The following is a 13608-nucleotide window of genomic DNA, read 5'->3' as shown; positions in this document are numbered from 1 at the left end:
TGCACGAGATCAATACAGCTAATTGCACTTAAATTAATATTCCACAATAATGTTTTGTATGATTTGTGATTAAATCCGTTTTGAATTATTGCACCCATTGCAGTATGTATTGTGGAGTGGCCGGTGTAATTAAAAGCAATCCGGAATAGATTGCTTGGCTCTCCCCGGTATCATGTAGACATTATCGACGAATCTAAAATATTAATAATAATGCCAGCAGTGCGCCAACACGGAAAATGGTCATTATTCCCAACTTTTAATGTACCAAATAATTTGTATGTGTTGAAAATTGCACTAAAATGTGTTTGTTTTATTTCAGCAATGTCGACAAGTGAAATCCAGTTCCTGAGGAGAAATTTTGAAACTCCAACTAAGCTGGTGTGGTTTCACGTCTGCTAAGGAGAAGAGCAAATCCCCGGAGCATATTAATTAATGTGAGTACAGATTAATCTTATTCCGTTGCATAATTTATTTTCATCCCGAGACTTACTTTGCCGGCTTTACTTTTTATTCCGCCGCGTCGGTTGCCACGAACACATTTAACAAACTAAGAGATTTAATAGTTTATTAATTATAAGTATTATTAAAAATAATGAAAGAATTGATTAATTTTACAATAAGACTTTAAAAGAAATAATTTTTTTAACTGACAGATTCTTGATCAGGATGCGATTGGAACAAAAGAAAAATTTTGGCTGAAACTGAAAAAAAAAATACAAATTTGAATTTTCAATTCAGGTAGTTAAAGTCGTTGGCCATAAACATAAATTGCATAGAATTAACTGAAATAGGTAAGTTTATGACAATCTGATTATGCTTTTATTAAAAAAGTGGCTATGTAATTTTGATTTTTTTTCCAGATTTTTTTTTAATTGTGACAAAATTTGGTCAAATTTACTTCTTATAGCTTCATATTAATTAGTTAAATCATTCAAATTAATTATATTTTAAATAAATGAATTTTTGCAAATCTTCATGTTTTTTTTTGCGGATCTCATGTTTTGCATGTCCACATTTCTGAACTTTCCTCTTGAACTCAACAGCATTTCAGCTGCATACGAGTATTGCTCACATGAGTGGATCACAACGAATAATTAGGATTTGCCATTATTTTTATTTATTTTAGTTTTTGCTAAAACGCTGCGCGAGTAATTAATTAGGTCAAGCTTCGTCAAGAGCGCGGGAACTTGAGAATAATGCAGCGCGTAATGCTCGACGGAGTTAGCGAAAAGTTGATTTTCCGCCGTTCTGGTCTGTTTATCCTGTTTGGCTTTCTCATTCCGCTCAGCTCTTCGAGAGAGAAAGAGCAGATTTCCGTTAGCCGCTTTTCCACCACTTGCGCGTCTGTGAGTCGGAAAAAATCGGCCGCAAGTCTAAAGAAAAATAAGGTCCAATCATATTTCCCGGTATATAATTTATTATCGCAATCTCTCCCTGCGATTTTATCTCGGATGGAAGAAAAATAAATGAAAAATGACCCTCATTAAAATGTTTTCCACGTTCTCCATATGAAAATAAAAGAATATGTTTTTTTCCCCAGGGAATGAAGGGAAATAAAAAAGCATTTATAGAGTTTTGCCATAGATTTTTTTTGCAATATTTATTATGATGAACATCCGTTTATTTTTTATTTTATTTTTCGTTTTTCTCTTAAATAATTTCCTTTGTCTCTTTTGTTCTTCTTCGTCGCTTTTCTCTTATAATTTATAATATGTACAGCTTTCGTGTTGCTAAACAGGTGTACATGTGTTTTTTTTTTATGCGTTTGTCCCTTGACGCCCTCATCTTGCGGGTGTTTTTCACTCCGTCTCGCTCCGGGAAGGAAGCGCAAAAAAGGAAGCGCACCCTGCAAAACTGCTACATAATGGGACGTTTATACAATTGTTTAATTGTTGTAAAGCGCGCTTCCCCCTTTCGCACGCGGTCCCTCGGCGCGCGGGCTTTGCTCTCCGCGTTTTCTCAGCACAATTCCGCTTTTCTCGTGTCCCCTGGGAAGTGTTTATTACACCACAGAGAAATGCGCTAGATTTCTAATTTTTTCGCTCGCCGGAGCCTCTGAAACATGCACATGATATATATTTTATTCATCTCCGCGAGTTGCGAAGGTGCGCTGCCGTGCAAAAACGGTCTCCGGGAGCTTCTTCTCGCGCAATCGATGAAACGCTTTTTTAATTTGTTTTACTTTGAGCGCATAATCTATTTATAGCAGGCACGGGTTAGTGGAATCGGCACCCTCACTGGTCCAAAAGTCCTTTTAACGCCGAAAGCTTTGAATTGTTAATTGTGTTTGTTTAAGCATCTGACCGCCTTTTAAACGATTCCCGCATTTGTAAATTTAAATTTTCTGGGGGGGAAGTGAAATAAATTGCGTTGCATTTGAATACAAAATCCTAAATTCATAACAAAAAGTAGCAAATAAATTCAAAACAATACATAAAATCTATTGTAATTGATTTATTCTTTGACTTAAATACTTATTTAGCATCACGATTAGCTTTTCATAAATTTTCGTTATTAAATTAATATTAATTTTTTTTTAATTTAAAAAACTTTTGCTTCCAAATTATATAAAAACCTCTAGAAATTTTCTTTTTTAAATTAAGAATGTAAGAAGAGTGTTTCCTTTCTTGGAATAAAATTACCTCAAGTAACAATTATTTTCCCACACAATTCTAATAAAATTAAATGATTTTATTGTTTTAAAAGTGCTCATTCAGAATTTTGATACTTATTTCCAAGAACAGGTGATTTATTGTGAGCGTCCTTGAGCAAGTATCGACTGCAATTAACAAGTCTAGACGGCCAGCTGCTGATAGGCAAATTGAACCACCATTTCCAAGCTTGCGCGTAAAGGAGCTAAAATAGTTTGCACACCAAGAGGACACATCGACGGAAATCTCTACGGATATACATTTTAGAATTTGTGATAAGCTCGAATTATACGAAAAACGAAATCGGGACGAATTTCTCTGCAGTTTTATATAAAACAACTTTCCCAATGAATGTGTATAACATTTAGACGTTTCTATTAAAAGTTTCCAAGGAAAGAATAAATTGCTGCGATTCAAAATGAACACTTAAACGTTTAGAGCAGAGACGGGCGGTAAAGTTTCCGGCTATGTCCGGGTAGATCGCACTCGGTACGTCGAGCACTGGGGGTTAGTTTAGTCCTGCAACAATATGTGAGAGTTGAATTCGCGTTGGCCGGTGTAATAACGTATCAATCAAAAGTTATTGCTGATTGATGTCGAAGGGAGATACGCGCGCGCGATTTATATATACATTTGGGGGAAAATGTCATTACAGCAGCGAAACTGAATTCACGCTGCCATTCATTTCAAGAGAAATAATCGCGCTCGGAATTAAACAACTTTGCACTCTCGGGCGTTGATCCGAATTTGATTGAGAGAGTTGCAAACATTTCCGCCCAAGTGGTGAATTTCTGCAGAGTCAGATCCATAATAATAAATTCCTCTCGTCTTGATCTCCGGGATGGGTTGTTGGGGTGGTGTGTATTGGGTGCTGCTGAGTCATTTCAAATACAATCATCGTTAAACACCGATAAAACGAGACGTCTCTCGCAACCAGATCTGCCGGTGGTGCGGTCCATCCGAGGCATGTCACAATCGATCCCAAAAGGTGGTCCGCGTAAGATGACACTTCTTTTAGCACGAGATCTTTTGTCCCAGGCCATAGTGGCGGAAAGTCCCGTTCTCTGAGCAACTCGAGCACGTTTAATAGAAATTGAAGATAAGAGAGGAGGAAGAAGTAGCACTTCTCTGCGCTGCACAATCGCAGAAAAGTTTTTGCTTCTTTTCACCAGATAAAACGGACGCGAGATTTCACTTTATTGAATCATATATATCTTTAATTTATATTATATACCTTTTTTGATCTTTGATTTCTGTTTATTATTGTGACTTTTGTACGATTGATTGAAACGTTTGAAATGAAAACTGCCGAAAAGCGTCTAATTCTCGAATCTCGATTCTATTGTAATAAAATCGAATAAGCAATAAAAACGCGTTAAAAGTTGTCCGATTTGGGGGGCGGATATATATTTAAAAGCGCGGGGCGAGTCGGTCTTTTCTCATGCGAAAGCGAACAGGTGATCTCGCTCTTTCCAAACTCGGCCAGGTGCATTCCTCTAATCGTTTGATCCGCTAAAAGCCAGCCGCCGGCGGGAGGGGATTCGTTGGGGGTGCGCCTTTGTCTCTGATATACATGCACGGTCGTCCGTTCACAACCAGAATTCCACCTGTAACAAGCGAGATAATAATTAAACCTTAAAATAGAAGGATAAAGGGCGAGGTTCTATTAAATAAAAGCTTTGGGTCTGTAATAAATGAGAATCCGATCGTTAGACCAGCAGAATTTATATTCTTATTTCTGAATTCAAAAACGTTTTGGATGAAACTTGTGCATTTTAGATAACAAAATTTTAGATTTTGACATAAAAAGCAATTTATTGTTTCATTAGACAGAACAGTCCAAATTATTAAAAATTAAAATCAATTAAAAAAAGAGAAAATTTGGAAATTTAAATTTTTTATTTCATTTACAAACTCATATTTTAAGTTGAAAGCTTAATTATTCTTCATACACAATCCCATAAAAGCACTTCAGTTTACTCATTTCAAACTTACTTATTCCCTTTGGAATTTTCTTGATACCCAAGAGGCTCAAGGTATGCTTACTGATGTTGACTTAGTGTGAATTTGCAATTAATCATTCCTGTCTACTATGAATTTATTGCGAAGTAGCTTTTTCAAAATACGTTCTTTGCGATATTGCGGAAAAATTAATAATAAAAATTCAACAGCAAAAAAAAAGTGATATCGTTATATAACAAAGAATTTTTAATAAGAACTTGCCAATTCATAAAGTTTCACAACGTGGAGCTATATTAAATTTTATTTCTGTGTTTTGCGAGTTGCGTACTCTCTTCATTTGTTGCTGCCTTGGCCGCGCCGACCGAGGGGAAAAAACCTCAAACAAATTAATATGGAGATCGTTCGGACGCTTCAATAAGCACGAGCTCCATTTCGCAATGTAATGAACGCGGCGAGGGAGAGCAAACAGATTATTAATTAAGCGCTATTAGCTTATGCACTTAATCTGTACATGAGTTGATAAATATCGCGTCGCGGAAAACGAACGCCCGCCGAGGTAAATGGCTGCTGCGTGTAATTTTACGAGGTTTTTAACCCTTTTTGATCCCCATTATCCTTTAAAGTGGACGGCGTGCGATACAAAGTGGAATGCCTAAAACATGGCCTGCGTAAAGTATTCCATTCTAAAATCCATCGATTTTTAAAAGCTCTTTTTTAACAAGTTAAAATTGTTTAATTATTGGTTGGCAATTTTGAATTCAGAATTTTAAGTGAAAAAAATTGTATTCGAAAATTAATATTTATTTTCAAAATAATAACGATTATATGCTGCGATTGTATGTCACGAGCAAAATTTAAAAACAACAATACAAAATAAAATTTATCAAAGAATATTTTAAATATTCAAATTTAACAAATAAATTCCCCTGGACCAAAAATTTTTCTTTGATTTTTTTTTTAAATTAATTTTTTTCTTCCTTTTTTGTATCAACCAGAGTAAATTAAATTAATTTTCTTTATAGATAAATGAGAAGAACCCACCTGCGAAACTATTTCGTCTTCTGGCAGCGCAGGAGAGGTCGCGGGGTTGGTGCTTTCGCGTGCTGGGGCGCCGATCACACCTTGTGGGAAGTTTTTTGGATACAAAATTCGAGTCGGGCCGGGAACGTTCCTCGTCGAAAGCGTTGTGTCAAAAAGCACCGTCCACAAGACGTTAACAGTCAATCACAATAATAGAAAATGGCGATTCTCCGTCTTTCTGCTCATAATTTATGCTTTTATATAGTTCTAAATCTCGTGTGTAACAATCGTCCATAATATTCTTGTGTGTCCGAACAGCAGTTTTCCTTTGTCTCTCGCACGCGCTGCACACTTCAAAGGTTTATATATACGAATGTTGACTGGCAAAGCGTACGACGACACGTTTTGACTAACTCAGCAAACTGCGCTCTCACTCAAAAATGTCAATCTGGGGGGGCCTTTTTCTTAGTCCATTCACGTAAGTGACACTCAAGAGCCGAGCACTACGACAATCACGCTCAGCAGACAGGCGCTTAATGGATACTCGAGTCGTAACTGTCCGCCGTGCTGCATCGCCGCTGGCTGCTCCCCTGAAAATTGTCATAAGAAGGACCCTGTAACGTTTGGACAAACTGTGTGAACTAACGAAATGGTTGTTCGTGAGAGGACAAAACGACAATTATTTATGACCTGGAGTGTGAGATGAAAGTAACAAAAAAAGGAAACTATAAAAACTTATAGATAAAATAATGCGGTAAAAATATAATAGGTTAAAAAGTGTCGAGTCTACTCTTTTTATTTCCACTATGCTACTCAAGCGAGAATAATAATGTGATAAAAGAAAGAAAAAAATAGAAAAAAACCAACAGATAGAAGCGTTTTCATTTGCATCGCACTCGCTAAAAACTGCAGCGTTTGCAACAGAAAAGGTAAAATCGGTGGCTAACCGTTGAGAACATGGACCGAGACTATCTTTTGGTTGGCGTTGGTCGGGTTACACGCGTATCTGCCAGAGTCGGGGGCTTTGGCGCGCTGAATCAGCAGGTAACTTGTGGTAATGTCACCTTTCTCGGTGATTACGCTGACACCGCCCCGGGGCGAGTCGTAATTTATCTCCTGGAATCAGAACACATTTGGTTTTGTTAGACATCACTCTCGCTCCAAATAACACACAACGAGGCACATTTGAACTGCGCTAATTAATAATTCCACGATAAAAAAAAAAAATTGTATCAAAAGAAAATTTGAAATTCCAACATGGATGAGCAGATTTTAGCAAATGATTAGGCATTCAAATGCTCCCTTTTTGATGTTCCATTTTATTCAAAACGTCATCATGATTATATAATTATGCGGAGATTTGAAAGACGCTTATTATTTTACGTGGAACACGGGAGCCTTTTCAGGATCTTTCCGGGTTGCAAGTTCTTATTGTCAAGGAAAGTCCTTTGAAGAATTACTGAATATTTTTTATATGTTTTGAAAGAGGAAGCCGACTTGTGAATGAATAGATTGAAGTAATCAAACTAACTTTTGAGAATTGTAAAATTATCAATACTCCGCAAAGAATAGTTCATAAAAAAGTCCAACATTTTTCAAACCTCATTACGTTAAAATCGACTCCATATCTTTGAGGGTCAATTTATCCGAAATTTACGTGGTGACCCAAACATAAATAGGGATCACGCTGACCGTTACGGCGGGCTTCGTGCTATCTCAGTATGTGCCTAAAGGGATTTTTCAAACCAAGAAGGTTGCCATCCACGATAAGTGCCGTGTAATTTTTATACACACAGCAGCAGAGCGGTGCTCACTGACGTGCTGCACATATAATAAAATAAAAAGGGCGTAAAATAACGTTTTATTGATTCAACTCTCGGGAGCTGGAGGACAACAGCAGCGCATTCAACGTCCAACAAAGCTGAACCTGCTTTGAAGCTGCATGATGGTGGGAGAGCGAGGCAAAGAAAGGCGCTGAAATTGGAGGGCGCACTTGGAAATGCATGTGTGTTGTTGGTCGGGGACCGTGTTGAGCACAACACAGGCGAGCCTCAGTCATTAACCGAGTTGAAATTTTAATCAGCGCAGCAAAATGCGCGCGTGTTTCGTTTTAAAAGCACCGGAGGACAATTGACACTTGCCCACTGCAGAATTCAAGCAGATGTGATCATCGCAGACGTACCTCGTTATTGTGGGTCCAGTAGATGGCTGCCGGCGGTTCGGGGCTGTTTTTGATTATGCATGTCAAGTTGATGGTCGAACCCTTGTTGATGTACATATCTGGGCCACCAAGGATCGTTGTAATCGGCTCTGCGGGCACAAATTAATTGACGGCATCGTTAAAGGCGGCCTAGTATAGAGAGTAGATGAACAGTAATTGATATATAAAGTGGCCCGGCTCCATTCGTGCAGGCAACAAAACGAATCTGCAACGCCATCAAAAATCCCCCTCGCGCGCTCCGTCCAATTTTCGACGCGCGGTCGTCGTGCACCACGGAATGTAGCCCATCGCCATGCTAAATAGTGCCAAGGCTCTCTGAAATTCGGGCTGTGTAATGTGCAGAGAGAGAGAGAAAGAGGAGCTCCGGCTGATTTTAATCAACGTGATGGTTTGAATTTTTCCCTGCGGATTGGTTCCGTTCTCAAATCTTGTCACTTTTCATTTATTCACAAAAACATACCTTGAAGCAGAAACGGCTCTAATGATAATTAAAGTGCAGTAATTATGTTTGAGTGAAGAAGTTGGCACTCAAGATTAATTAGGTTATTAAATTTATTAGTCCCTTTCAAATAACGCAAAAAATACTTTAAAACCGTAATATAATTTTTAAATTACAAAATTAACTCTGAGCTATTGTCTTTTTTTTTACTCAAAGCAGTTATTGCAACGTTCAGCAATTGAATTGAAGGTCTTTATTGTATATTTTGCTGAGGTGTTTAAAAAAAAATATGTTCCTCTAGCAAAAAAAAAAAAAAGAAAAAAAAACACAAAAATAGTAAAGTCTGATATTAACACTTTGAGGAATAACCGAATGAATATTATAAATTACACTGTCACCTCACTTTGGACACTTTCAACTTAATAAAAACTAGAATTACATAGATGTATCTCTGATTATTTTATTTAAGATTCAATATTATACTTTTTATAATTAGTTTTCTTTTTTAAATTAATTTAATTTAAAAACAAGATCCATCTTACAGGTTCATAAGATAAACAGAAAAATTAAAAAGTATGCAACCTGCTGGGCACCTGTGTAGCTGAGATTGCATATTTACTATTTCAAAGGTAGAACATCCACAATGAATATTAAATTTGAATGCATTTCTGACGCGATTTCCGGATTTTAATATCAGAATGAAGAATGTTAAAAGATTGGAACGATTAATGAGTATTTTATCTCGTTAGGCATTTTGTTTATAAATTTAAAAGAATGAGGAAATTATCAAAAGTGGCTTGAATATAGAGTTAAATTAAAAATGAAGTTTATTTTCAAATCAAAGTAGTTATTTGTATCAAGCAAAAGAGGAATACTTCTTGTCTTTACGATTTCAAATTTTATTTTTACGATTCTATAATTGGGTTAAAAATTTATTCTCTTATAAAATTTTCTCTCCGTTGCAGCACAGCCCGTTTTCTGAAGAGTCTTGAACTATACACATGCGAGTGGGTAAAAAATTGTGCACTCACCAACTACGGAGAGGTGCATCGAGTGTCCTATCGGCGGCGTCGTGCTGACCTGGCACTCGTACATGCCCGAGTCGCGGCGCTGCGGGTACCTGATTTGAAGCATCCAGTCCTCGAGGTGTGGCGAGTGGATGGACTGGAAGCGCTGGTCGCTCGTGTACGTGTATCGGTTGACGGTGAGCAAGTGGAGGTCGCGGTGCCTGATCCACGACACCTGAAGCCAAAATTGAATTCGGCGGGTTTAATAAATCGCTTGTCACACGCCGCCGGTTTATGCTGAGCTTTTTTGTTTTCTCCGCCGGGAGCCGAGATCGATCGGACGTCAATCCGGTCATTCATAAACAATTCATGAATTATCGCTGCATTATTCATCGTCACTTACCGTCCTGTTCCCTAAATGCCGCACCCTGCAGTTGAGGTACGCCGTCTTTCCCACCAGGGCCGTCACGTTTTTCGAGGCCGACGTTTCAAAGTACGGGCCCGTCGGCTCCGGGGGCGGAATATCGTCCAGGTCCGTGTCTTCGTCGAAACTAGTCGAGCCTGGAAAATTAATTTGCGCGCTAATTAATATATATATTGTGCGAACGGGTTTGTTATTTCAGGATTAAAGTGGGGAAGCCTGGAAGCCAAAAGCAAAGTTTTTAAATCTCTTATATTTGCTTGTTTCTCTCGGAGGGAACAAAAAGCTTAAAAGCCGGCCGAGTTAGGCAAATGAGAAATGTTTGCTATGCAAACGCTGCCAGCGATTTTTGTGTTAAAGCATAACCAATTCAGGGCAGGCCTTATAATTAAAAGACTTGTTATTCGGCCGAGCCGGCCAGGGCGCGTGGCGCGGCTGCTAAGTGAGAGCGGGCCTGACGTTTGAGAAATGCCGACCATCACATAAAAAGAAGGCAAAGGTACGAAAAAGCCTCGCAGTCGTTTGCCTGAACGTACTTCTGATGAGAGAGAGAGAGGGCCTTTTTATTAAGCTATACACACTTCAGTTGTCTGCTGCACACAAACGGCGCCGACAACAGACGGAATACTTAACGAACGACTCCCCAGCCGCCCGCTTTTTAAGAACAGAGAGAAATGAAATTCATCTTCTCAAGTGTGTGTGTAAGTTTGTGTGCAGGTCCGTTTTTATTCCTAACGGCGCGATAAGGTGGATTAAATTTTGATTAGAAACGGTCATGCAATTTTACTATGTAGGGCGAGACCTCGGCCGCGCTTATACCGAGTCGGCGGCAGCGTTCCCTTTTTTAACGCAATTAAAACAATGTTTTTCATGCATAGGAGCGTCGGCGCTTCGCCACCGAGGAACGAGGTACATGAGCCTTGAAAGCGAGTGGAGAAGGAAGGTATTGATCTCGCGTTCAAGGAGCGCCTCACGCTACACACCGCCACTCGCTGCTCGCGCGCGCGGGCTATGCAATGCACTTGACAGAAATTGAGTGATAAAAAGAGCGGATTCGGGGCGACATTTTGCCGCCGAAAATTGAGTTCTATCGTTGTTCGGAAAGCAGATGTGGGCCCAGCCGCAAATAGGGCTATTAGTCAACAAAATCAAGTTTGATTTAGATGATAGTGGATTATACGGATTTCGCCCGGCTTGCGTGGGATGTTTACAGAGTGTTACGCGCGCAAAGTTTTTGATGCTTTCTCTCTCCATCTCTCTCGGCAGGCCGGGTGTTTGTTTACAATAGACCTTCACGCTCCTGAAATGCATTTAAATATTTACATGTGTATACAAGTGGAAAATCAATTTTTTTGCCTCTCCCTCGTGAAGAGAGAGACCAAAAAGGCCAAAGGTCGCGCCGAGTATCACATCACGCGCGATTTATATTTATATACGCTCGCATCTCGATCGATCAGAGAGAATATGTATAAATTCAAATTAAGAAATCTCTCTTTCTCCCGCCGCTGCATTGCCATGTATGTCACGCGTGTGCACCCCTATAGCTCGAGCAATAAATAATCAATATCAAAAGTTATCGTGCATGGAGATCAGCACATAAAGGAGTAACTGCACAGCACACTCCGGTATTCTGGATACACGCGAGCGAGTGTGTGCAAATTTTATTAATATCTAATGCTTGTGCAAATTCCCTGCGACGCGCCGGCGACAAAAACCGAGAGCGTGTGTAAAGCAAAGCCAATTACCGTCAACTTGTCGCTAATTAGAACGCACCAGACAAAGTCTTGAGTTACACCGGAGGCGTCAGTTTGATGGAACTTTAAATGTCACGATTTTATACCAAGTAAAAAGAGGAACAATCGTTCTCCTCTGGAAGTTTGCAAAGAGTCAGCACAGCAACAATCAAGGTGATTCAACAGCAAAGTTAGCGCCTCGAGCAATATAAAGACAAAGTCGAGAATAACGTTTGATTAATTGCCATCATATTTAAGATGAATTTGTTTAATTAACGCAACTCGATAAGCGGAATTTAAGTAATTACTTCTTCGACTAGTTTCATCGTCGTTTCTATGAAGGCAGGTTGAATTTCCCTTCCAATTAATTAGGCGGGTGAGTAAAATTAGTTTTAGTTCCTTCCGAGAATGAGGAAGATACAAGGAATTTGCTAATCAAATCTTACAAACGAACACAACTGAAAAAAGTTTCTTGGTATTTTATGAGGAGCTAATGTAAATTCCAAAATTTTTACAGGGGAGAAAAAACTTTTTTAAAGAAATTCCTAACTTATTATTAAATTTTTGTGTCGTGCGGGTTGCGTGTGACGCTGTAGAAATCCGAAAATCTGTTTCTCGCGGTGAACATTAGCCAAAAGGAGCTGAAATTCTCCCTAAATGAATTTACATGCATAATAATGATTATAATCAACCGCAGCGGCAAAAAGCGGAGCAGGAAGTTGGCAAATTTCCACGGAGCGTATACATTTTTATATCTGTGATTGCGCGTTCATATTTATTGGTATTTCGAGATGGAAATAATCAAATTTTCAGCAGAGTTTATCAAAAGGCTGTGCGATTCTGGATTCGGTCCAATATATTATACACCAGAGAGGACATGACGAACCGGTTATTTGGCGCATTTGTATACCTGCGACAAATAAGCTTCCTCCATGTTGTACATCATCCCGAGCAGATTTTTCCGCTCGCGCCCATAAAACGCTCAGCGCCGTTCATCTTGCAGCAACTCGAGTGTTTTTTCCAGTATTTTTACGGCCTAGTTGCGATTTCAATTCCATAAAGTGAGCGACTGTATATTATTATTTTTTTCGAGAGTGAAGGAGAGGCGCTTGGGCGCCCACAAAAAGTTTATAGGGTGTGGAGCAGATGCGATTGGAAAGCAGCACGTCCCCTCGCCACAGAAGTGCGCAGCTTTGAATGAGGTGAATATGTGTTGCACAACTAACAGAGAATGAATTGAATGCCCTCTCTCCCACCTCAAAATTTCGAGCTCGCTCTCCTAGGCTCCGGTCGCTTCCCATAGACTTACCCGGGGAGTACATCCGATGAGCCCAACGTACGGAAATAGGAAAATTTAATGGTCCGTGTTTAGAAGCATTAAAACGCAAACAGGAAAATATCACTAAATTCACGGCCGGTATAATTTCTTGCTGACGTGAGCGAGCAAAACTGTCACAAATCACTAATTTTCGTTTCAGACAAAGGTGTGCTCAAGAAATTATTATTCCAACTGCCGCCTAAAAGCAATCGAGCGAGAGAGCTCCGGCGCGCTAATTGATATTAATTTCATTTACGCGTGTCAGTTCTCTCGCTTGTTCCATTATCGAAATTGGAGGCGAGTCACACACGCGTTATAATCAAGCGGAAGAGAGCGAGGGCGTGGGGGCGATTATTTTCGTACGTACCTGAGCACAGGACGAGGGCAAAAAGCAGGAGGTTGGCAAAAAGCAGCTTGAGCACCATGGTCGTTTTCCACGTAGGTACGAATCGACGGATTACTTAGGCCGCTCTTGGCGCATCACTTCCCGACGTTTGACACGAAACGTCACTCTGCGAAGAAGAAAAAAGAAGCGGCCCTGTTTTTTTTGTTTTGCCTGTTTGTGGGGCCACTGCCTCCTCCTCGGTCGGCGGGCGGGCGCGGACCAAATCGATGTGCTCTTCAGACGGGCTGGCGGCCGACTAGCTCAATTGCGCCGGGTGCAGCGGCGTCCGTCCTGCGCAAAGCCATCCTGCTGGCTGCTGGGGAGCGCTCGTTCTCTCTCTTCTTCTAACCCCTTAACTAACCCTCGACTCCCCACACTCGCCAACGCCAACGCGCGAGGAGAGAGAGCCGGATCGCTCAATTTTTTGATTTGTCATTCGTTTTCAATTAAG

At 39.8% G+C, this 13608-nt stretch overlaps 1 protein-coding gene across 2 annotated transcripts; it reads right to left on the bottom strand.

The window, feature by feature from the left end:
• Positions 1-1809: 1809 nt before the first annotated feature.
• Positions 1810-13484, bottom strand: LOC132198932 (zwei Ig domain protein zig-8-like). Of its 2 annotated transcripts, XM_059623263.1 has the most exons (7): positions 13140-13484; positions 9704-9861; positions 9325-9535; positions 7816-7943; positions 6581-6749; positions 5655-6223; positions 1810-4258 (listed from the first exon to the last, which is right to left on the bottom strand). In XM_059623263.1, exons 1-6 carry the CDS (start codon positions 13195-13197, stop codon positions 6123-6125), a joined length of 825 nt encoding a protein of 274 aa, XP_059479246.1. In that variant the 5' UTR covers positions 13198-13484; the 3' UTR covers positions 1810-4258; positions 5655-6122. The 2 variants fall into 2 exon arrangements, with proteins under 2 accessions (XP_059479246.1, XP_059479247.1); XM_059623264.1 differs by lacking the exon at positions 1810-4258 and having other exon boundaries at positions 6136-6247.
• Between the last annotated feature and the right edge of the window lie 124 nt (positions 13485-13608).

The sequence above is a fragment of the Neocloeon triangulifer genome, unplaced genomic scaffold, assembly GCF_031216515.1.
Source record: "Neocloeon triangulifer isolate White Clay Creek 2 clone unplaced genomic scaffold, ASM3121651v1 ptg000013l, whole genome shotgun sequence".
NCBI classification, from domain to species: domain Eukaryota; kingdom Metazoa; phylum Arthropoda; class Insecta; order Ephemeroptera; family Baetidae; genus Neocloeon; species Neocloeon triangulifer.
Note: the sequence above shows the minus strand (reverse complement) of the source record. Positions and strands in the feature narration are given on the sequence as shown.

Excerpts from the sequence above, each read along its gene's own strand:
- LOC132198932 (XM_059623263.1), bottom strand. The coding sequence starts at position 13,197 with ATGGTGCTCAAGCTGCTTTTTGCCAACCTCCTGCTTTTTGCCCTCGTC. Across the intron at positions 6,750-7,815 it reads ACTGGACCCACAATAACGAG|GAGATAAATTACGACTCGCC; the intron begins GTACGTCTGCGA and ends TTCTGATTCCAG. Across the intron at positions 6,224-6,580 it reads CTCGGTCCATGTTCTCAACG|GGGAGCAGCCAGCGGCGATG; the intron begins GTTAGCCACCGA and ends GACAATTTTCAG.